We start from the raw sequence: 24,452 nt of genomic DNA, 5'->3' as shown, positions 1-24,452 counted from the left end.
AAAAGAAACACACAATTATTAAAATAAAAACATTTGTCTGTATAACACCTAAAATCATCTCAGATACCACCAGCCAGTGCATGCCACCCACCTTGAGAAACAATGGGGGTGATTGATCCTTCTTCGAGTATTAATCTAGAATAAAACTTAGATTGGACGAAGTGTGATAATTATGAAAAGGAGTTTTTTCATGACGTCTGAGAATCCTCTTCTTTTGACCCATGTTAAAATAAAAAATGGATTCATATATTTGTTATCAAGTTTTTCTAGAAACTTATTTGAAATATCCAGAAAAATTCCATTATTGATTTATATCCTCTCAATATAAGAAATTGCTTAGAAATTTGGCACTGCATCCACCAAACAATCCTTACGGTTACTGTAATCATGTCAGGCCCCTCCAGCACTGGGATTGGTGAGGAACTCTGTCTCATCTCATGGTCTTATTTGGGCTCAACCCCATGATTCTTAGTATTATTCTTAGGGACCATCAAGAAAGGAAGTAAGATTTCTTGTTTGGGTGGAACAGTCTAGGGAAATGTGGGTCATGTGGGCAGGATTCACTTCTTACACCTGTTTCATACTAGCTCAGTGCTTTGTACACAGTTGATACTCATAGCTGATAAAGTTATGAAACACTGAATGAATGAATGTGTCAGTGAAGAAAGGACAATGGTGGATGTGCTTTTTGGATATTTCTGGAAATTTTCATTTTTAAACAATGTTTTTAAGGATCTGAAAGCCCGGATGCAGGAGGCCATGACTCAGGAGGTGTCAGATGTTTTCAGTGATACTACAACTCCCATCAAGCTGTTGGCAGTGGCAGCCACTGCCCCTCCTGATGCACCCAATAGGGAAGAGGTGGGTATCTGAGGCCTTCCATTTCTTCTGTTGGCCAGCCATAGGTATATGTATATGTATGTGTATTTGTATGTGTATATGTATATGTATGTGTATGTGTATGTGTGTGTGTGTAAAGGTAAAATGTGACTGCAGTGTATGTCAGGAGTGGTTGGGAAATTGTGGATGAAGGGTGGAAAGGTAGAAGAGGGAAGAAAGGCCTTGCCACTTCTTCTTTCAGTCACCAAGTATGTCACTTAGGAATGTCTTTAGGACATGTCTTCACTTGCAAGCAGTAGAAGACCTGACCATCAGAGATGAAAACAAATGGGTTTTATTTTCATCACATAACAAGAAACATGGAGCTAGGTAGCCTTGGCATTGGTTCAGCAGCTTGATGCCATGAAAGCTGGCATCTCTCTGATTTTCTTGATCTTTTCCTCATGATGTGAGATGCTGATGCAGCCCTAGGCATTATGTTCAAGGCAGTAAGAGATGAGCAGTGGGGGCATTCCAGTCACAACTAGAATAACTGTCCCTCTAGATATAACCTTCCCTTTAGTGTCCCCTTAGGACACTTTATTCTCCAGACAGAAGTCAGGGCAATTCTTTTAAATCATTTGATGTCATTCTTTTACTCAAACCCTTCAGATTACTCCTCCCTGTCCCAGAGTGAAGCCAGAGTCCTTACAATGAACAGTAAGGCCAGTGATGTACTGGTAGACACAGGAAAAAAAAACAAAACAAAAACAAAAAACAAAAGGCCCTGATTTGTAATGTTTGTTAACTTCCATGATGTAAATATTCCCATGATGGCTGTTTCAGTGTGAAGTCACCGTAAGCAGAGTCGGGAAGAGATGGGCACATTTGGCTCTTATGAGCTTGCGTGAGTTGGTACCAGCAGCTTCGTCACACCACTGCATCTGGTCCCCCATCTACTTCTCTGACCTTGTGTGGTGCCTCTCTTCCCCCTCATGCTCCTGTCTCTGCATTGCCCTTCTTGCGTTGTATTCCCAGTATTCCTTGTTTATGTTTGTATGTTCTAACCTTGGGGCCCTTGCTGTTGTTCTCTCTGGTCCTCCCACAGATAACTGCAGGTATTGTTCACTCACTTTCTTCAGCTGTCTACTGAAATGTCACTTTGGGGTCACCACCTAAGATAGCAACCCCACCCCAAGCTCATCCCAAGGAATTCCCTTATCACCATATCCTACATTTCTCCTTCGTGTTTATCAACACTTACATATTTACCTTGTTTTCCTCACGTTAGCATGAAAGCTCCATGTGGGCAGGGATTTTGTTTTGTCATTACTTTATTCCCATTTCTTAGAACAATGTCTGACACATCATTGGTGCTGAATAAATGAAAGTAAACGCTCTCCCAGAAATCCTCCAGGAGACTTTTGTGTATGTCTCGTCGGCTAGAATGCTGTCACATGGCTACCTCACTGCAAAGGAATCTAGGAAAGCAAGTATTTGGTTTTCCATCCTCTATAGTATTGGTAGTGAAGGAGAAGGGGTTGGGTCAGGCACCCAAGACAATGTAGAACTGGTGAGCAGAGGTTTATGTTATTCTTATTTGCTAATGACCCCCATTTTCTTTCTCTAGCCTAGGTTACTGGTCAGTGCAGCTCATGGTCCCCTTAGGCTGGGGTGATGTGCTGTGTTTTCATTCCAGACATCTGAGTGTCAGATGAGCAGACAAAACTGTCTGCTGGTAATCTCTACCTAGATGCTGCATGGGTACCTCAGCATGTGTTGTCCTCCTGTTTTCTTCCAACTGGAAATTTGTGAGTCGCCACTGACTCTTCCCTTCATCTTCCCACATCTATAATGTAAGACAAGCTAATCTGATCTCACAAATACTTCTTGAATTCTCTCTAATTTCTATTCATGTTGCCACAGCTCTAGTTCTGATCCTTGTTCCTTGCTGCCTTTGTAACTACACAGCTGAGACTGGTCTTTGAATCCATCACTAGGGCATGAATAAAATAAAAATATGGATCTGACCCTGATATTTTCCTGCTTAAACCTTTCAGTGGCCCTTCCTTTTCACATAGGAGAAAGCCAGAGCTCTGTGATCTGGCTTCTAATACTCCCTCTACCCCTGTTTCCCACAAACCCCGCCTCTCAGTTCATGCCCCAGCAATACCTCATTGCTTACAGTTTCCTGCATACTCTGTCCTTTCTTTTCTCCATGTCTTTGTTCTTTCTGTCTCTCTACCTAATTATTGTCCCCTTATCTCTTTTGGGTAATTTCCGTTTATCCTTTATTCTAGTATCCTTTACTTCCTGGATAGTCTTAAGTGCCTTTCTTTTTCCTCCCAAGTGTCAATGCTTAGTTTTATTATTGCACATAGCACACAACTATTGTAGGTATCTGTTTATGGGCCTTTTTAACCCTGCTAGGACGTGAGATCCTTGAGATGCAGAAATTATGTCTTATTCATCTTTGTATCTTCAGCACCTGTTCCAGGGCCTGGCACATAGTAGGTGCTCAGTACAGTTTTGTTGAGTGACAAGGAAAGCAAACTAAGCAGTAGGTTAAATCAGAGGGAGCAGCAGACATAGACTGGGGTTGAGATGGTCAACCAAAGTTGGCAAAGCGTTATAGATTCAGAGTGTGGGAGACCAGCCAAGGAAAGAAACAAGGATTGAGGCCAGGAGAAGAGGACCAGGAGGTTAGAGATTTAGGAAGAGATCCTGAGCATTAAATGGCAAGAACCCAGTTGGCTGAATCCAAACAAGAGGTCAGAATGGGGAAGAGACTTGAGTGCATAAACATAGATCCCTGGCAATGAGACTAGAGCCTGCTGTTGGGCCAAGAGACCTGCAGAGATTGTCTGCTGGGAGCCAAAACTTGTCTCCAAGTATGGGCAGGTAGACCTCCAGGGGGAGGCAAAGAAGAGGGTAGATTCTGCCAGGCAGTTCCTAACATGCTCTGTGTATGATATAAAGCTCACCCAGGGCTGTTGGATATACCTTGCCTCAGGCATCAATTCTAATAATGTGATCCAAACAAATGACAGAAGAACTTTTGTCGTCTAAGTTAAATTGTCCCCTTCATGGTATGTGACCTTGCATAATATCCATGTCGAAGAAAAAGTTAACTTTTTAAAAATGTGTGAACTGAATGAACAATTCAGTAGATGGTTTTGCATTTGGGGTGATGGAAGTCAGCCATCCTTACCCTTGTGTCAGGCCTGGGTGTGAGCACCAGCTATCGTTTTTCCCATGGAGGTCAGGGGCAGAGCTTTTACAACATTAATGGTAATGGGATATGTGAGGGAAGCTGCCCAGAGGAGGCTGGAGCTCTGGTTAGGACTCTGGATATTCTTGGCCTTTAATGCATCCAGCCACCTGCACTGGAACCTGGAGTAGGTTTTTCTATACTCTTCAAACTAGAGGACAAGCCTTTTGTGAACAGGGATTATTTAAGTCTTTGGATTCTGTGAACTCCTTATTGCAGACTGCACAGCACTGTATGTCCTGTTTGCACTTGGTAAGCATTGATTGCACTGAAATTCAACGGTGTGTGTGCGCTTGCGTGCATGCATGTGATGCTGATGGCCAAACCTCTGAGGAGATACGGCAAGGCCAAGACTCGATGTGACTGTTGTCTTATTAACTTGTGAAGTCTTTGCTGAAGCAGTGGCTGCCTCTGCTTAAAGAGAGACTTTTTCTCAGGCTGCCTGACCCATTTAATTGCAATAAATTTTCTTAATGTCTTTGTTTGTTCCTCAAGGTATTTGATGAGAGGGCAGCTAACTTTGAAAACCATTCAGGAAGGCTTGGGGCCACGGCAGAGAAGGCGGCTGCTGTTGGAACTGCTAATAAATCAACGGTGGAAGGCATTCAGGCCTCAGTGAAGACAGCCCGAGAACTCACACCCCAGGTGGGTTTCACTCCCCCTTCATCATGTCAGTACACACCATATTGAGTAAAGAAGGTTAACTACAGAACAGTTTCTATACATTTTTGAACACTTACTATAAAATATCATGAAAAAACCCACACATACCCTTAATGTCGAAATCATTTTTATATTGTTTGAATTTTTTACAGTGATCATGATTAGTTTTGAAAGTAGAAAAAACTAGTAAAGCACCCCCCTCCCATGCATAATTAGGGAAAAATTCAATAATCTTGAGAGGTTAGTTTATTTTGATTTTAGAGCTTATGCCTTTCCCCACATTTCTTTGATGGTATTTTAAAAATTTTAGATGTGTCCATAATTTTTCTTTTTTCTTTAATTATATAACCAAGAGGTTGCTAATGTACTGTAAACAGAATATTGGAAGAGTGGGAACAAAAGAAAACAACTTGGACAGGAATTAAAATTCTAGTACATGATAGATGTTCTTAAAAGATCACTTCAACATCGTTTAGTGTGTTTGTGCATTTTTTTCTTACAATAAAATTACAGAAAATTCATTATCTTTTCACTCATTTATTCAGCAGATATTTCTTGAGTGCCTGTGATACATTAGGAACTGTCTGGGCTTTAGAAATCTGTGATACTAGATTTGGTGGGGAGCTTGTAGGCAGAGACAGGGGAAATAAGCTTGTCTCTTAATTGTTCAACTTTTGCCCATGTGGCATGTTAACAAGTCAGATTCTCTTGAAAAATTATACTTGTCTAGCTTTTTAAAAAAAAGTCCATAAAATATGAACATGTCTAACTTTCCTTAAAAATTTCCGTAAAACGTAGAACATAAAACATAGGATTTCTCTATAAAACCGAGATTTCTAAAAAAAAACAGAAACAGAGCACTAGGCTTAAGACACCAACTATGGAAAGAGCAAGGACTTTGGAGACAGATCTGGACTCGAATCCTCTGTCACTTTGAGTTTCCTTGTGTAAAATGCAGATAATTCCTTCCTAGTGTATTGTTTTGAGGATTAAGAAGATGCTTGTACAGCCTGTAACTTATCAAATACTCAGTAAATGTTAGTTCCTTCCCCAAGTGCTGCAACTGACTAGCTGGGAGCTCTTGAGCAAGTCACTTAAATTTTCTGCGTCTTGGTTTTTGCAGCTGTGAAGTGGAGAAATTACTGTCCTGTCTCTTTCACAGGCTTGTTGTGAGGATTCAGTAAGACAGTGGATGTGAAAGCACTTTGTTAACTGTAGACAGTTATTATTTTTTTTAAGGAACATTTATTTATTTATTTATTTGCTGCATTTCTCTATTTGCGGCGAGTGGGGGCTACTCTTTGTTGTGGTGCATGGGCTTCTCATTGCAGTGGCTTCTCTTGTTGCGGAGCACGGGCTCTAGGCGTGCAGGCTTCAGTAGTTGTGGCATGTGGGCTCAGCAGTTGTGGCTGGCGGGCTCTAGAGCGCAGGCTCTGTAGTTGTGGCACGTGGGCTTAGTTGCTCCGCGGCACGTGGGATCTTCCCAGACCTGGGATCGAACCCGTGTCCCCTGCATTGGCAGGTGGATTCTTAACCACTGTGCCACCAGGAAAGTCCGAAGGTTATTTTTAATAAATATTCATAAATCTGTTTTAAGTAATCTTTAGTATCTTTCTTAATGGTGCTTTTTAAGATGAGGACATCAAGGGCTTAAGTATCACTCCGTTTTGTGTATGTTCAGAAGTATCAAGCAAACACCTGTTTACTTTGTCACTTTATTACCTTCTTAAAATCAGGCTGTGACTGTAAAATCTTTTGTGAGGGCCCATTCTGGGGAGCTGTTTATGAGACCAAAACTAAAGTGCCTGGTCTGAAAAGAGACTTGCCGATTTTTGGCCTTATAGTGCCACCTGTAGGTCAAGAGGGGGAAGCTTTGCTGAAGGTTTATATTTGAGTGGTGTTTAAAGGTTGTTTTGTCATTGCCAGGTCATCTCAGCGGCTCGCATCTTACTTAGGAATCCCGGAAATCAAGCTGCTTATGAACATTTTGAGACCATGAAGAACCAGTGGATCGATAATGTTGAAAAAATGACAGGTAGAGTTGTGTGCAAGATTCTTGCTGTCTGATCCGTGAGAAATGAGTTCTGAGAAACTCAAACAGGACCAGTTATGTTACTCAGCCGTAATTGGATAAAGGGACCGTCATGTGCTCGACAGTGTACTTGGCCCTGATTAAGGCCGCTGAGCAGCAGCGGCTTCTCATTCAAGCCTTGCAACTTTGTCCGAAGAGAGACTCTTTGAGTCTCTTTGATTTTAATGTGGCCCTCCCGGTGTGATGTTTATTGTTACAGCTCCTATCTTCTCTGAATAGTGTCTTTTCTCTGTCTGAGCCAGAGTTTGGTTTCAGAGGCTGAGAGGCGGTGTTTGTGGATACAGTAAGTGTCCCTGTCATTTTCAGCAGGTTCACATTTCAAGGAACCACAATAGCTACCATTTAATACAACTTGTCTCAGAGTTTCCTCCAACTTATCAACTACGTAGTTTTTTTTAAAAAAAAGGAGAAACCAACAACTGACAAACCTGTGTCTGTGCGATTGAGGTGGCACCTCTGAATCTTCTTCATTCTCTGTGGAGGGAGGGATGGGAGAGGAAGAGATGAGGAATGTAGGCTCTTCGGCTTCCCTGCAGAACCTGCTGGGACAGGGGTCCATAGCAGCCAGAGATGAAAGTGGAGCTCCTGAGGTGTCTGAAGAGAGGTAACAGAAACAAGAAACAGGCTGTTAGGGTTATTGGAATCCTCTGCGTGGCTCATCTTGGGCACTACAAGCTGCCAATAAGCAACAGATGGCTGGGGAGTGAGACGGGAAGGGAGAAAATACTGTTAACAGATAATGTGGTGCTGATGCGGTGAAGGTTTCAGATGCAATCCTTGTTTCCTCCTGATGTCAAAGCGTTTCTGGTTGTCTGTGGTAGATACAAGAAGGCTGGTGACCACGGTTGGTATAAATGCTGTGAGTCTGTATGGCCTCCTGGGCTACATTCTCACTTTTTTTTTTTTTTTTTTTTTTTACAATGGTGATCACCTGGAAGCTTTTGATTGTGTAAGAAGGGTTTTGAGCTGAAGGTGAGAATTATGGGTGTTGTACTTTCACATGAGAAATTTGAGTGGACAACAGGGTTTTGGAGTCTCTGTTCTTCTAAAATAGAAACTAAATTCCCTTTCTGTTCTCTGGACAGGGCTGGTGGACGAAGCCATTGACACCAAATCTCTGTTGGATGCTTCCGAAGAAGCAATTAAAAAAGACCTGGACAAGTGTAAAGTCGCCATGGCCAATATTCAGCCTCAGATGCTGGTCGCTGGGGCAACCAGCATTGCTCGTCGGGCCAACCGGATCCTGCTGGTTGCTAAGAGGGAGGTGGAGAACTCTGAGGATCCCAAGTTCCGAGAGGCCGTGAAAGCCGCCTCTGACGAATTGAGCAAAACCATCTCCCCAATGGTGGTGGATGCAAAGGCTGTGGCAGGAAACATTTCTGACCCTGGTAAGCAATGCATGGTGTGGTTCACCTCAGCTCAGAGGTTAATTCAGGAAGCTGACAGGGTGGGGAGAGAAGATGCACCCCACAACCACGACATGCAAAGTCTGGGAGCAAAAACTACAGATACTTAGTTTGAGGATACTATATTAATCTTTTTCTGTTCAAAATATGTTGGACAGAATATTTTCTGCAATATTGGCAGGGTTATTGCAAGTTAGTTTCTCTGGACCGACCTCTCTGTGCTTTTTAAAAAATTTTTTTTTAAATTTGTTCTTGGCTGCGTTGGGTCTTCGTTGCTGTGCGTGGGCTTTCTCTAGTTGCGGCGAGCGGGGGCTACTCTTCATCGCGGTATGTGGGCTTCACATTGCTGTGGCTTCTCTTGTTGTGGAGTATGGGCTCTAGGCACGTGGGCTTCACTAGTTGTGGCTCGCGGGCTCAGTAGTTGTGGCTTGTGGGCTCTAGAGCGCAGGCTCAGTAGTTGTGGCGCACGGGCTTAGTTGCTCCGTGGCGTGTGGGATCTTCCCGGCCCAGGGCTCGAACCCGTGTCCCCTGCATTGGCAGGCGGATTATTAACCACTGCGCCACCAGGGAAGTCCCTCTGTGCTTTCTTAATGTCTGATTAAATAACTCCTGGTCCTGTTTAGTCATTATTTTGGAAATTTCTCGAAAGATGCATAATAACCAGTTTATCAACCATTTAGCTTATGTAACTGGCATACCTTCTGCTTTTCTTAAAATGCTTTTTCTCTGGACAACATTCTTTATTTCTGTCAAATCTGGAAGGCCTAAGTTAACCTGTGGGTCTCCTAGGTGATTATCTTGATCCTACACCAAAGAATTTGGGTTTTCTTTAGCTGAATTTTGATCATTTTTTCATTACTACTAAAGCTGTAACCACTCCTTTTTGTTCGGAAACATCTGAATTCCTTCCTCCTGTGAGCCTCTAGTGTTTCTAGCCTCTTCTATGAGTAGAATCCACTCAGTGTGAGAGAGTGGGAAGGAGGGGCTGCCCTGTTCGTCCCTAGCCCAGGTAAAATCTTTCTGGTTTTCTCAACCCACCATCACTGAGGCCATGCTCAGTTCCCTAATTGGAGTTTCTAATAGTTTGAGTAGATTCCTTAATTCTGGGTGACTGGACACAGTAGCAGCAGCTCATTGTAGGGGTTAATATGCTGAATGCCAAGTGGAGCAAAGGAGTAGGGAGAAAGGTGAGAAGTACTCCAGGGAATGTGTGCCCCATCTGAAACTTGACATCTCCCCTGTTCTGAGTGGGGCAGGCTTATCTCTCGACTGCTTTATCATGAGAGGTGATGAGCACCACCTGAGCCCAAAGTGTTCATGGCCCAGGAATGTGCTGAGTACTTGTTAGCTGTACAGGCAAGAAGGCACCCTGAGCCCTACAGGGATCAGCTTGTTTGTGCCACTTCTGACTCTTTGCAGGCCTCAGGGCATCTGCCTGGCTCTTACCTCCCTTCCCCTTCAGTCACTGCCTGTGCTGCTTACTGGCAGCTTCAGATCCAGCTTTTGTTACTGGAAACCAGTTCTTCTCCTGGACAGACAGTGCTCCAGGGCACTGACCTACCCAACTGAAAGTGAGGGCGTCTGTGTTTAGGCCTGCAAAAGAGCTTCCTGGACTCAGGATACCGGATCCTGGGAGCAGTGGCCAAGGTCAGAGAAGCCTTCCAACCTCAGGAGCCTGACTTCCCGCCTCCTCCGCCAGACCTTGAACAGCTCCGAGTAAGTAAATTCAGAGAGTTTGGGAGAATTGAGCAGCAGGGTGTCGGGACTGTAGCAAGAGAGAGGTAGGCTGTTCTGGAGCCTCGGTCACTAGGTAGCTTTGTTTAACTTTTACTTGAAGCTCAGTCAGAGGCACAACTTGACTTTCATTCTTGAATCTGGCGGGGTATTAACCGAGTGCTTATGCATGGAGTGTGCTGGGTATGTGAGGGTCTTTGGTGTTGGCCTGCTCTGGTGGGAAGTGACTGGAGCAGAGGAGCTGGCTGTGGTAAGTGTGGGTGTGATGAGTGATGAGTTAGTGGGGCAAGTTAGTGAGGAGTGGGAAAATAATCTGCACAGTTTGTGGTGAGAATTTGTGTGTTCCCAGTTGACGATGACAAAACTGAGGTGGTTAGACTCTTGTGTACATTCTTCTTTCCTTCATTTGACTTTCTTTAGTAGCAAAAGTAATAAAATCCTTTTAAAAAAAAAAAAAGTTAATTTTTCCCTAACTATAATTTAAAATCTTTTGACGCCCCACAAAGTACCATGAGTTTTTTCTTCCATAGGTAGATGGTTTAGGGGGAGGAAAGCTGAGCAATAGCTTGCAGATACAAATCCTAGAATCAGAAATAGTCATTATTTTTAGACATTTTCTCTGACAGTATTGGAAATAGCTTGTCCTTGGGAATAGCTTATCAAGGCAATAATTTGATTTACTGTCCCTGATATACTTTCCTATATTTTATGTCCCAAATTTACTTTTGCATATTTAAGTTTCTAAGTTTGTTGAGGACAAAATTGGGTCACTGTGCCCATAGCTAATGAACAGTGCTTCCCTAGCCTTCAATGCTTCTTTTTTGACTTGACTTGATCCTTTTCAGCCGGGCTATTGGTGGGTGGTAAGGGAGGGCTGTTCTGGGGAATGGATTCTTATGTGATCAATAGAGTCCTGACATTTGGAATCAAGAACTTAGAGGTCATTTGGTCTAGATATTCCTCATTGATAAACGAGGAACGCAAGGCCCAGGGGAGAAGTTGTATGCTTATGCAGCTGCCCGTCAACAGAGTCAGGACCAGAACTTAGATCTCCTTTGAGGATGCTTGGCCCGGTAGTGCTGTGCATGCCTCCCTGGGATATGTCCAAAACAGTAGGTGCTAACTTTTTGTGGAGAAAAAAGGAGGAAAATATGCTTCTGTTGAGATTGAAACAGGTGGTCCTTATGATCAGTGTGGATGGTCTGAAATGGAGTGAATGTGGGTGGCTTTTTTGGGGATGCTTTTTAAAGGGAAGGAAAGAATTCTGGTGGGGAGTAGTTCCTAGAGCCTTACTTACAACCTGGTAATTCTTTCTTAGCTGACAGATGAGCTTGCTCCTCCCAAACCACCTCTGCCTGAGGGTGAGGTCCCTCCTCCCAGGCCCCCACCACCAGAGGAGAAGGATGAAGAGTTCCCTGAGCAGAAAGCTGGGGAGGTGATTAACCAGCCAATGATGATGGCTGCCAGGCAGCTCCATGATGAAGCTCGCAAATGGTCCAGCAAGGTAAGTAACGAAGCTCTTCTTGTTGAGAAAGGATGAAGAACCATGCACACAGCCCAGGAAGTCTATTTGGAAAATCACCCTCTCTCTGCTTTGGTTCCTGTTATTGCCAATAGCACAATCCTCTTCTTTCTTGTGGTTTAGTGAGATGTTTCTGGTACTTGATGGTTTCTCCTTCTAGCAGCTAAAGTGAGAGCTAGGATACCTGTAGTTAGAGATGAAAGTTCTTTTCCTTCTGTCCTCTAGAGTGTCAGCTGCCCTGATGCTGGACATTTGGTCTTTTAGAAATTGCTCTTCTTTCTTGGGGTCACTGAATGTTTTTAGATGTTCTCGTGCTAATTATCCACACTACAAACATGGCACAGTCTTCTGTAGGCTCTGCTATAGCTACATGAAATATTTGCATTTTCCTTCTCTTTTCTCACAGAAGCAGGTAGATTGGTGTCTTAGAAGCCATGTGCTTTGTCCCTTTCTCAGAATCATCTTACCCCTCAACTCAAGACAGCTCCAGGCTAACTCCTACTAAACAATCTGGAAGTGTAAATATTAACATGGTTGGTGAAAATTTGGATGCTGCAGCAGTCATGTCTCGTGAGTGATGAAAAGTGAGTGGTAGCTTTTCTAGACAAGAGCTAAATATTATTGTTAACCCTGCAGTGGAAGGTGGTTCTAAGTCAGTTCTAAACTGTTTCTACCATGAACCTACATCTTTATTCCCAACATCTATTGGCCTGTGTTCATTTCACACCTTCAGCCACCTCAAGCTCTTGTAGTGAATGTAGTTCCCCAGGGACCTCCTGCACATGAAGCTGATCTTGGGTTTTTTCAGGCTGGGAATTTGACCTTGGTTTTTTAACTCTGTATTTTTCTGAACTGTTTGTTGTGAGCCCACGTTCCAAGAAGGAATGGTGACCTTGCTGGTGTTGGACCTGACCCGTGGAATCACGTATAATCATATCTCTCCAGCTGGGGCACGCACACCCCTGGGACCATTAGCAGAGTCCCAGTACACATGGGGAGTGGGGTGGGGGTGACAGTGAAGGTTGGTTTTACTCAAAGATTTTAAAGAAAATTTTTATTTATTTGTTCGTTTGTTTGGCCGTGCCACGCAGCTTGTGGGATTTTAGTTCCCTGACCAGGGATTGCACCTGGGCACCCGGCATTGAAAGTGCCGAGTCCTAACCACTGGACCGCCAGGGAGTTCCCTAAGGAAAATTTAAATTTCTTTATAAACCCAGATACACTCTAAATTATGGATGTTAAAGATTTGAAATGTTTTGTACTTTTATTTTTACTTCTTACACTCTTTTCTTTTATATTGATATCTTGCCCACGTTTTAAATAAATGTACTTTTGAACTTAAAAAAAAAAACAATGCAGATACATTGTGCAGTGGAACACAAAATATACATGAATTTAAAGACAAACAAAACTTAAGGGGCAGACAGCACTGGCCTACATGTTTATCCCACTCTGCCATTTGTCGCCAAAAATCCTTAGGTCTGACTGTCTCTGGAGGTTTGGAGCATCTGTGGATGGCTGACTTTGAGCTGTGTGAAGTCAGGAGCTACTTGAACCATGTGTGTTTAGGGAGGACGGGTGGTGGTATGTGTTTGTGTATCTGTCGGTCGGCTTTGTACTTTGGGACTCTGAACCCCAGCAGAAGTGGGCTGGCCTCTCCTCTAAGGAATGGGGGTGAGTTGAGTCCTGGTTGAGACAGTTTAGGTGAAAGGATTTAGAAGGTACCCAAACCCCTTGTTGGCCCTGAATCCTCCAACTTAATAGTCAGCTTTTGGAGGCAGGCTTCCTGTGCGGATTAAGACTTTCAGGAGTTGTAGCAACCTCAAATAAAATTCCACACAAACTCTTACTTCCTCTTGGTTAGAGATGTTTGATATAAAGAACCTGTGCATATAAGTGGTTTGGCTTCATTGGGGCAATTCCTTTCATTCTCTTTCCCCCTTGGCCTATTTTCAGCATCTGATCTCTCTGCTTCCTTCCTGGCCTTTCAGAATGCCCATGCCTGGTATTAAATTAATTCTCTCCCCCATCACGGGTCCTGTTTTCTCATGGGCACCAGTTTTGAGCTCCTCTGAACTCAGCTTTGGTCAGTTGACAAGTCCATGTGTTATCTGTGAAATATCAATAAATTGAGTTTGTGGTAAGTGCAACTGGAGAGATTCAGGGTGTACCCGAAGAACAGCTTTCTTCGTCGGCTAGTTATGGATGCAATGTGAAATTGTGAAGTGTTGTCTCTGTAGACCTTAGATAGGGAGCGCTGCTCTGAAGTGTGGGTTTTCCCAAAGGTGGTTGCTGGATGAGATGTCTTCTTGAGGCTCCTTCTAGCTGGGTGATTGTAGGGTATTTGATAAGTCCTCTTCACTCACCATTGTGTTTTTCTTGCCTCTTTCCTCGTTTGATATCTGTTGCCTCAAATTTATCATTTTCAATTCTGGAAGTTTTAACCCCTGAAGGAAGTAATCTGTGTCTGGCAGCTGCAGAGCTGACCCAAGACACTTTCTGTTTCCTGGAAGCTGTAGAACAGTGTTCATATGAGCCAGCAGTTGTTCACATTGTTCTGTTCAAAGCAACTTGTGTGGTTCCATTTACTTTTTCCCTCTGGATTCCTTTTAAAGTTTATAAGCTACTATTGTTTGGTCGTTTGGCTTCTCAAAAATGTTCTGACCTGAGAATCACTCTTTGGTAGTAAGTGTATACAAAAGGAATGCCACTTTCTTTCTTTGTATAAATATTTCTCTGGAAACCGTTTGCTACTGGCGTAAGCCTCTTTCCTTTACTGTGAACAGGCTGGTGCCGGAGGCTGAGAATTTCCCCTTCTGTGGAGCTCGGTTCATCTGACTCCTGGAGAGTCTCCATTTTCTTTCCCATCCTAGGCAAGCTTTGGTTACTAAACCAGCTGAAGCTCAGTTGCCCAAGCCCTATACTGCTCTTACTAACACTGTCCCTGTTTCTCACCCTTCCTGCCATCGACCAAAGCCGGGTAACCCAGCCGCTGAGGTGGGTGTAAGTGCTGTAGCTGAGGCAGATGCGGCTGCTGCTGTTGGGTCCCCTGTCCCCCCTGACACGGAAGACGATTACGAACCTGAGCTGCTGCTAGTGCCATCCAGTCAGCCGGTCAACCAGCCCATTCTGGCAGCGGCTCAGTCATTGCATCGGGAAGCTACCAAGTGGTCTAGTAAGGTACTGATTAGCGCCCCCAGCTGGGGCTGCTCCATATGCATCTGGCCATGTGCAGCCTTGACACATTGCATCACTCATGATCTGTGCGGGTCCTGTGAGTCTGAGCCGGGCGGGCATCTGTCTGTCTGCACCTTGTTGTTAGGACTGGCTTCACAAGTTTGATAGGTCTGCTAATGCCAGATTAACTGGATTGCATTTATGTTTGGGGGTTAGAGAGATGGGGTCACTTTTTGAAAGGATTCCTTTTCTTACTGACCTTTTGGCCAATATTGGAACCTTAAACCCCTTGGGAAGCCGTGGACGCCTCTCTCAGTGACTTTCAGGTCAGGAATCATTGTAGACCATTAAGAGGTCATCTGGCCTGATCACTGGACTTTGCCTGTCCCCCACCCATCCCCGCTCCCCGCTGACCTCTCACTGATGGCTCAGGCAGAGTTGATCAGCGTGAGGAGGGTTTCTGGGGAGGTCTGCTTGCTGTCCTGCACTCGGCTGTGGGGCAGATGCTGGCCTTCATGGGAGCCCACGGGGAAGGGGGCTTCACTGACTGGCTTGTTCAGGGGTTTCAGTGGGAGAGGGGGTGTGAGTAGGGAACAGATAGCGCTCAAGTCTGCAGGACAGGAACCAACGGAGCTTTGGCCTTAGGGAGTGGGGGATGGGAGCAATCACTTTTTTCCCTTTGAAGGTGGCATGTTGCAAGAAGAAAGGGTTTGAAGAGTGATGGGTAATAACTAACTAACCCTGGCACTACACTGTCCTCTAACCAAAGTCATGAAATCCTGGAATGATCCCAGGTCTGCACTGGAAGAGGTGGGCCCAGCCAGCCTTGTCTAACATACCCCTATTCTCATGAGTTCTTCCCATGCCTGTGTTCTCTCTGGCCCCAATTACTGCCCGGGATGTTACACACCCTCCAGCGTAAATGATCAGCCACTTATGGTACCTGTGGAGGTTTCTCACAGAGCACCCTGCAGTGGCATGGTTTGTGTATGTCTCACTGCATTGTCTAGAAATTGAAAAGCATGAGGGGAAAAATGCGTAGGGCCTGGCCTTTTAGGTAGTTTTGAACAATGCATTTATTATTTTTGGTTGTTATCAGCCAAAATATCAGCCTTTTGAAGGCATAAAGTAAATTACTTGTACATTTCCTTATTATGACCCATGAGGGTTTTAATGAACCAAAATGCCCAGTGTAAGATAAACTGCTGTTAGTTGGAGTGAGGGTTGCATTTACGGCTTGACTCACGATTTTTATTTTCCCAACGCCTCCCCCAGCATCCTCTTAACTGTGAAAGTTTCTTTAATTGAAGCCACTTAGCTGAGAGGACTGAAGAATTGATTCTTGGCCTTTTTAAATGTGAAAAATTAAAATAACATGTTCCTTTAGGCTGAGAGTACAGACAAGAGGCAGTAGAGGGAGGGCAGGAGCAGACTAGGTCAGAAAAAAATTTTTTTTCACCAAGGCTAATAGTTACTTGGTTTAAATTCTAGTTCAGCAGCGACAATCATTGGCTGCTGTTTGTAACAAGGGTAAGGATAAAGAGAATGATTTCAGCATCTAGAAAGGCTCATCTGTATTTTTCCCTTCAGGCCAGCTGTACTGCTTTCCCCCCACAGAAAGGAAAATGCCTGTTTAACCAACTTCTTGGGCCCATCCCCAATTTATTGACATGATTAACCTGGAAATGCTGAAATGCTTGTTTAGTGCTATGCCTGGGGCTCACATGTTGCCCTTTCAGATTAATATCCAAGTCTTTTTTGGTCCGGTGATCTCTCCCTCTCTCTCTCTCACTCTCACTGAGTGCTGGGGAGAGTACCCTGGCTCACTCTTCTCTTTATTTCTCCTGTGCTATCCATATCACTCAAGAATAGTCTGTATATCTTCTTCTCACCCTTCCAGAGGGCTGCTAGAGCAGCAGGCTCCCTCCTCTCTTCTCTGTGCTTCTACTTCCTTCCCTAACTTGGCCAGAGTATGGGCTGAGCTCACACTGTATCTTGCTTCTCTCTAGGGCAATGACATCATTGCAGCAGCCAAGCGCATGGCTCTGCTGATGGCTGAGATGTCTCGGCTGGTCAGAGGGGGCAGCGGTACCAAGCGGGCACTGATTCAGTGTGCCAAGGACATAGCCAAGGCCTCAGATGAGGTGACTCGGTTGGCCAAGGAGGTTGCCAAGCAGTGCACAGATAAGCGGATTAGAACCAACCTCTTACAGGTACTCAGGAAAAGTGTGTGTGTGTGGGGGGGGGGGCAGGGGGTAGGGTGCAAAGCAGGAGAGAGAAAACTGGGTGAGCAAGGAGGAGGAGGTATTTCAGAATGGGAAGAAATAGCAGAAAGGAGAAATACACATGTGTATTTGGGAAAGAGAGATACAGGCAAGTTTATTTCTGAATCAAATGAAAGAATTTTAATGCTTCCATGTCTGGACAGAAGGACTATACTGATCCTAGGGGGAAAACAATTGGAATCCTGCTGCTGATTTACTGAATGCTTTCTGCATGCCAGCCACTGAGAATACAGAGGTGAATTAAGGCTGGTCCTCAGGGAGCTCGTGGACAAGAAAAACAAACATACTAAATTAAATTTTATTTTTAGGTATGCGAGCGAATCCCAACCATAAGCACCCAGCTCAAAATCCTGTCCACGGTGAAGGCCACCATGCTGGGCCGGACCAACATAAGTGACGAGGAGTCTGAGCAGGTATGTGCTTCTGACTTCTTGCCAGCAGCTTCTATGCCACTTGATAGCATTTAATTCAGCCTTGAGGAAATGTTACCTGTGAAATGGGTATTCAGTATGTAGGATGGAGTCTTCAGTTCTCTTAGAAGGGCATCTGTGTTGGAGAGATGCATCAGAAATTTGGAAAGGGAAGTAAAAAGCTCTTGTGCAACTCTTGTCATTTTACAGTTGAGAAATTGAGGCCTTGGGAGGTTAGGGAGGTTAAGTGAATCAGCAGCAGTTAGGACTCTACTCGGTTCTTTTCCTCCCTGGAATAGGTTTGGCTCTGTCGAGGCCTCCAGTGCCTGTTCAGTCCTGCTCACTCTATCCTTCTGGCTGGTGAATTTCTGTTTCCTTGTTCTCTGGGTGATAAGTACCTCAGGGAGGATGAATAATGTAGGCTTTTCAGGGGCATGAGGTGGTTAGGCCTGTGCTGAGGCTGAAATGACATCTCAAACGAGGTGCTTCTCTTTTGGTTTCTTTGACAGAGAATGAAATAAAGATGGTGGGAGTGTTTGCTTAAGTGTTTTTTTTTTTTTTTTTTTTTAAAGATAATTTCACAGGTTGGGTCAGATTTCCCTTTATTTTTTTTAGTCTTATTTTTAAAAAAAATTTTATTTATATATTTATTTTTGGCTGTGTTGGGTCCCCGTTGCTGCACGCAAGCTTTGTTGCTGCACGTGAGCTAGTTTCTCTAGTTGCCGCGAGCGGGGGCCACTCTTCATTGCGGTGCGCTGGCCTCCCATTGCGGTGGCCTCTCCTGTGGAGGAGCACGGGCTCTAGGTGCGTGGGCCCCAGCAGCTGCGGCACGTGGGCTCTAGAGCGCAGGCTCAGTAGCCGTGGCGCACGGGCCCTGCTGCTCCGCGGCATGTGGGATCCTCCGGGACCAGGGCTCAAACCCGTGTCCCCTGCATAGGCAGGCGGACTCCCAACCACTGCGCCACCAGGGAAGTCCTTAAGTGTTTCTTGTATGTATCTCGGCAGTCACAGTTTTTTCTCTTCCCTGCCTCCTGGAAACGTGGCTCAGGTCTTCTCAGAAAGCCCTCATTTGAGCACCTCTTCCTCTCCTTATTTCCTCTCTAGTAGGCTCTGCTATGAGCCAGACTTACAATTTCTTCTTATGGAAGGTAGCACATCTTTTGTTGAACTGCTCAGACAAGGTTCATCATGCAATGGGATATGTATGTGGCACTGTATTACATACTATGTAGGGGAGTTAACGAAATAGACACAATCCCTCTCCTTGTCCGGGCCAGGAGACAGAGGTTAGGAGCACTTTAGAGGAACAAGGCTACTTCTCTTGGTGTCAGTAGTGCTACCTTAACTACCATGTTTTAATTCAACAGCTCTCACCATAACCCTCTCTTCTCCCAAACCATGGGAACTGGATTTTAACCTTTAACTTCCACGTATTCTAGGCAGGGTTTGGGCACTAGGCTATTTCCTGTTGTGTGATCTCTCCTGCCCCAAGAAAAGGAAATAGAAAAAACAGGGAAGAAAGGGTAAGACTCAGAGTTTCCGACCTTATCAGTTAGTTAATCAATTAGCCAACAAAAATGTATCTTGGGAGTATCTACTATGTTCCATTAAATATTCCAGTTAAAAAAAAGGAAGAAACTGACAGTGTGGTAGAATGGAAGAAACACAGGATTGCAAGTCAGAAGTTTTGAGGCTCACCCTGACTGTTGTGTGAGTTGGGCTGGCAAGTCCCCGAATCACGCTGGGCCTCAGCCTCTTTGTTGACCAAGCAAAAAGATTAACTGACTGGGAATTCTAGTCCATAGTTATGCCTCTCAGAGCCCATGAACCCTCTGAAATTGCACGTACAAATTTTGTGCACGTGAGCAATTTTTTCTGGGGAGAATCCACAGCCTTCATTAAACCCTCAAAGGGTCTGTAGCTCAAAAATATTTAAGAATTAAAAAAAAAAAAAGAATTACTGAGTTAATGGATTGATAAGTTAGTTACTAGTGTGATCTTAGTCCTGTATTTTGTATGTTTACAAGATTTACTTATTTAGATTTTCATGGATTTATAAGGTGGTTGGTTCACTTGGTTATTTTTCATGTGTTAATTAAATGTTTATGAAATACTTCATGTGACAGGCACTGACGTAACACTAGGGTACAGCAGAGAACAAAACTGACAAAAATTGCTGCCCTCATGGAACTTAAATTTTAGATAAAATTAGATAAAACATAGATAAACAACCTAGGTAAAACATATAGTACATCAATTAGTGATGGTAAGTTCTGTAGAGAAAAGTGAAGAAAGAATTGGAGGATGAGGCATGCTGGGAGTTGGGAAGGTAGTTTGTGATTTAAAATAAGGTGAGCAGGAAAAGCCTCAGCAAGGTGACAACTGGGCAAAGATCTGAAGGAGGTGAGAGGTGAGCCATGGGATACCTGGGGGAAGAGCATTCTAGGTAGAGGGGACTGCAAGAGCCCGAGGTAGGGGCTTGTTTGAACACCAGGAAAGGAGTATACACTAGAAGCCATCTGAGGGTACAGTATACAATCAGTGATGGTCCAGTTTTGGGTTCTTTTTGGTGATCCAGCTATAAACCACCAGTGATGTGACAAATAGAAGGGATGCCAGGTACAGGTAGGGTAAACTGCGTTCCATTCCTGGCTTAAGCCTGTTTCAGAGGCTGGGCTCCATCAGGGACTGTGAGTAATGGAGAGCTCCTCTTTCCTTACAGGCCACAGAGATGCTGGTTCACAACGCCCAGAACCTCATGCAGTCTGTGAAGGAGACTGTTCGAGAAGCAGAAGCAGCTTCAATCAAAATTCGAACAGATGCTGGATTTACACTGCGCTGGGTTAGAAAGACTCCCTGGTACCAGTAGACACCTGGTTGAACCTGGCTAACACAGAAGCCCCTGCTGAACAGAATGAAAATGATCGGAGTCCCAGGAGCCACCCAAGATTACTGGGGGGTTGAAAGCCACATCTTGGCCTGACATAACAGAAAGGAATGGGGCCTCTTCACATTAGAAAACATTTATACTCTTGTCATGGACACTTTGAAATGTGTCTCCGTATAAAGCCTGTATTCTTGAACACGGCTTTACTTGTGCACACTCTGTCCCAATAGGCAGACGGGGTTTCTAGCCCATGGACTTCACATAAGCTCAGAATCCAAGAGTGAACACTAGCCAGACATCCTGTTCTGCCCTTGTTCCCTAAAGGACAGTTCCCTTTCTGCCCCTGTCCCCCATTCTTTCCACCAGGCTCCCAAGACCCAGGGCCCAGGCAAGTCAGTTAAGGAAATCACTGTGCCTCCAAAATTTTTTTGGGCTTTCCATGTTGCTGCTGACCCTGCCTGCCTTCCCTGGCTGTGCTACCTTGGTCCTTTTCAGGAGTGAGCTTCGCTGTTGCAGGGGAAGGTGGCCTCTGGGGAGCCCCAGCATGTGGGGCCTGGATTCACTTCCTGCCCTTCCCCAATTTAATCCTTCTAGTTTCCCACAGTACAAAACCAAATTTCACTTTGTCAGGAGGAAATCACCAAATCACGTGATTCTGTCTTTACCTCGCTCCAGAGCAATGTCTGTGCTAGGGAAACTTTCCGTCCCATATCCTGCCTCGGCCTGCCAAGGTAGCCATCCCAAGAACACACTGTGTGTCCTGGTGCTGTCTGCCACTGGAGAGGCAGAGTGGCCGGGGCGTGGCCCTGCTCATCCTCCCAGCAGGGCCACTCCCAGGCACTCCACGCTTTGTCACTGCCTGCAGAGATCTATGCTGAGGCCTTATCATTCATTCTTAGCTCTTATTGTTCTTTCTGAGCTGAAATGCTGCATTTAATTTTTAACCAAATCATGTCTCCTGTCCTGGCTTTTGTATTCTTCCCACACCCTTCCTAAGCAAGGTTTTAAAGATATATGTTTGTTCTATAATTTTGAAAGATCGTTTTTATCCTTTTGAAATTCAGTCCTAAGAATTGGTGCTTGTCCCCAGGAGTGTCTAATGGAAAGGCAGTCCTGTCTGAAGGACACTTCCTACCTAAGGGAGGCGGTACTTGCAGACTGGAATTCTGGCACTGCTGGGGATGAATCGATGGGAAATAGTCCTCAGTGATTCCTACCTCCCTCAGCCAACAACAGCCAAGCCCCTTGCATCCTACCCTCCCTCCTAAGTACAGTTGTTAAGAGAGTAATGGGTATAATATTTAATTATCACCATAGTAAGTTTCCTATTAGCAAAGTGAGAGAAGGCAATTTTTCCTTTCTTGTACTTATCACTGCTGTCTAAGCATTCCCCAGCACATGAAACTATATTTCTTCCCAAAGCCAGAACTGGATGAGTAAAGGAGTAAGAACCCTTGCCTGAATGTCCTCCCCACCTCCAGTGTGTGTTAGACCCTAACATCAAATGTGTAAAACTTGTCTTAAGTTGGTACTGTACACTCAGGCTTCCTCTGTTTCCTTTTAACTGATGATTATTTTCAAGGCCCTCAGCATCCTTGTATAGTTGCTTACCTGATATAAATGCAATATTAATGCCTTTAAAGTATGAATCTATGCCAAAGATCACCTTTTGTTTTACTAAAGACTACTTAGAGGAAATAAGAAAAATCATGTTTGCTCTCCAAGTTCCTCCAGTGTTTTGAGACACTGGTTTACACTTTATACCAATGTGCTTTTCTCTAATATCAGTGCTCAAGACACAGTGAAGCAAATTAAAAAAAAAAAAAAAAAAAAAATCCCTGAATGCTGATTAGACATCACCACTAAAAAACTACATTTATAAGCTAGGATTTGTTATATGCAAATATTTTCTGCCTCTTCTGTTTAAAACAATAAAGTGCATTTATATAAATAATGCTTTAAATGATGGGTGTTATTTCAGCAAGAGCTTTTAGATCGGGTTTCTCCTTTGTTTTGAAGCATAGCCAGTGAAGCTAATCCTCAAAATGTGGGAACTAAAGATTTTTATTTAGTCCAAATATTGTACTGGAAGAAGTAGAAACCAGCGGTAATATATTTACTTAACAAGATCTTTGTAATAAAGGACAACATTGGGGGTTATAAACTAGAAGGAGCAGAAGTGACAAAAGGTTAGCAGTAAGAGGAAAGCAGCCAGATGATATAGATCATCCCCTGGTTGAAGCAGTCCATCTTAGAAGATTCTGGCTGTATGTGGAGGCCATCACTATCCCCTAAGCTAAAGCTATTACATGTGCAGGAATATTGCAGGTCTATAGTTAATATTCTAAAGCCCAATACAGAACAACAGGGTTGTCAGGGATCCACCAGAGTTATGAGGCAGAGCTAGCTTTTGGGCACATATTCCTCTTCTTGCTTGAGGAAGCTCTAAGAGTAGGAACAGGTTCTTGAAGCAGAGCTGGGACATCAGTATTTTTGCCTTATTTTCCAGATCTGAAAGTGGTAAATATCACTAAAGGGGGATAGTACTGACTACATTTATCACTGCTTTAACTTAGAAAAGTTGCTGACTAGGGAGGCAGATTCCAGCTGTCTGAGTTAAAGGGAACTGTCCAGAGGTACTGAATTAGCTCAGCAATATCTGAAAACAGGATTCATGGTCTCATTTTTTCTATTCACCATATGTTCACTGGTGCTGCCTTCCTGCTGCATTATAGTTTTTCTCAAGTCAGATGACTCTAAGGACACCAGGACCAGTATTTTCCAAGGTTCTTCTATAGCAGCACTTAAGGAATGAACCCATCACATGAACTCCCTTTGAATAAAATGATGGTGACTCCTTTATGCAGAAAATGAGCTTTTGGGTTATACTCCTTTAAGAATTTAGGAAATGAGGCTATTCTGGAATTATCTGGAATTCTGTGCTTGAAAAATATTTCAATACTACTAAGAATTCATGGATCTTTGTTGTTAGTAGGTGGTGGTAGGGAGAGTAGCTTTGATCACTTACTGTTCAGTCTGTGGCTAAAAGGGTGATGGTTAGAGAAAGTATATAAGGCTGAGGTCAAGAGAGGAGCACTTGGAAGTGCTCTGCAGCAACCCTCACACCTTGTGTGATGATGCAGAGTAAAATCTGACCATGTTCAGCCTGCCCTAACACTGAGGCATGCCCAGCTGAGAATGCTCAATTAACAGTCAAGCTAAAAAATCAACTTGCTGCTTTCATCTTTTTATTGACAGTGTAGCCAGAGCTAGAGAAAGGACTTACTGGATTCAATCAAATTAATAAATACAATAATTTAATTGTAAAAGGAAACAGTCTACTTGGAAGTTTCAGCAGAAATTGCTAGAAGCAAGGGACTCTTGGCATACAATCTGCTTGTATATGAGAAGATAGCACAGAAAGAAAATTAGTCCATATATGGATGATTGAGATTAGGGATTCTGCAGAAAGAGAAGTAAATGTATTGATTGCTCTTTTGAGGTATGAACTTTGAAGAGGAAGACATTAAAATGAAAAGCAGTTGAACTGGGTATCCAATCTTAGGCAAAGGGAATAAATATTTGGCAACATCTTAATTTTAGCTGCCAAGCTGATATTGGTTACCCTAGAAGTTACTAAGTTGCAAAAAGTAACCTTTCCTATTAGATGAAAGGCAGGCTGGGTGCCCTAGGCAGGCAAAGGTAAGAATGCTGCTGTACAGTGGGCTCCCTGTACCAGCACCAACCACTAGCCCTGACAGCAGAATGGGATGAGTGTAAGGGCTACGGTTAGCATGATAACGGTAAGGGATAAGTTGACAATGAAAAGAATGGAGTCACAAAGAGAAAGCTAATAGCAAGAACAAGCACTTACATCTTAACTTTCTCCATTCTTCATGTCTAATGAAGCAAAATAACTGGGCAAGGACTTCGAAGTCAATCAAGTTAAATGATAACAACTGTGGACTGACTTGCCAACCATGAAGATCAATACAGGTTTATCAATGCTACTGAGGATTTTGTTTCTGCCTCATTATAGTGTACTTTCATGTACTTTGTCAGTACAGTAGAGACATTTAAGTACTCCAGTGACAGTTACAACAATAGTTTCAGGAAAGAATCTACTGACTTTTCATATTGTGAAAAGATTAGGGAATTGGGAAGCACAAAATATGAAAAGGGAGTT

At 43.8% G+C, this 24,452-nt stretch overlaps 1 protein-coding gene across 2 annotated transcripts in view; it reads left to right on the top strand.

Moving 5' to 3' along the window:
* VCL (vinculin) overlaps nucleotides 1–22,229 on the top strand; it is a 98,137-nt gene extending 75,908 nt beyond the window's left edge. For both annotated transcript variants that reach the window (XM_059900071.1, XM_059900070.1), the window contains exons 13-21: nucleotides 733–861; nucleotides 4,586–4,735; nucleotides 6,680–6,788; nucleotides 7,931–8,233; nucleotides 9,843–9,967; nucleotides 11,304–11,489; nucleotides 16,694–16,897; nucleotides 17,278–17,382; nucleotides 20,102–22,229. In XM_059900071.1, coding sequence (XP_059756054.1) covers nucleotides 733–861; nucleotides 4,586–4,735; nucleotides 6,680–6,788; nucleotides 7,931–8,233; nucleotides 9,843–9,967; nucleotides 11,304–11,489; nucleotides 16,694–16,897; nucleotides 17,278–17,382; nucleotides 20,102–20,248 — 1,458 coding nt within the window. In that variant the 3' untranslated portion in view covers nucleotides 20,249–22,229. The remainder of the gene's footprint in view (nucleotides 1–732; nucleotides 862–4,585; nucleotides 4,736–6,679; nucleotides 6,789–7,930; nucleotides 8,234–9,842; nucleotides 9,968–11,303; nucleotides 11,490–16,693; nucleotides 16,898–17,277; nucleotides 17,383–20,101) is intronic.
* The last annotated feature ends 2,223 nt before the right edge of the window (nucleotides 22,230–24,452 follow it).

Source organism: Balaenoptera ricei, chromosome 16 (genome assembly GCF_028023285.1).
Source record: "Balaenoptera ricei isolate mBalRic1 chromosome 16, mBalRic1.hap2, whole genome shotgun sequence".
NCBI lineage: Eukaryota > Metazoa > Chordata > Mammalia > Artiodactyla > Balaenopteridae > Balaenoptera > Balaenoptera ricei.
The sequence above is the reverse complement of the archived record's forward strand: the minus strand, read 5'-3'. Positions and strand labels throughout refer to the sequence as shown.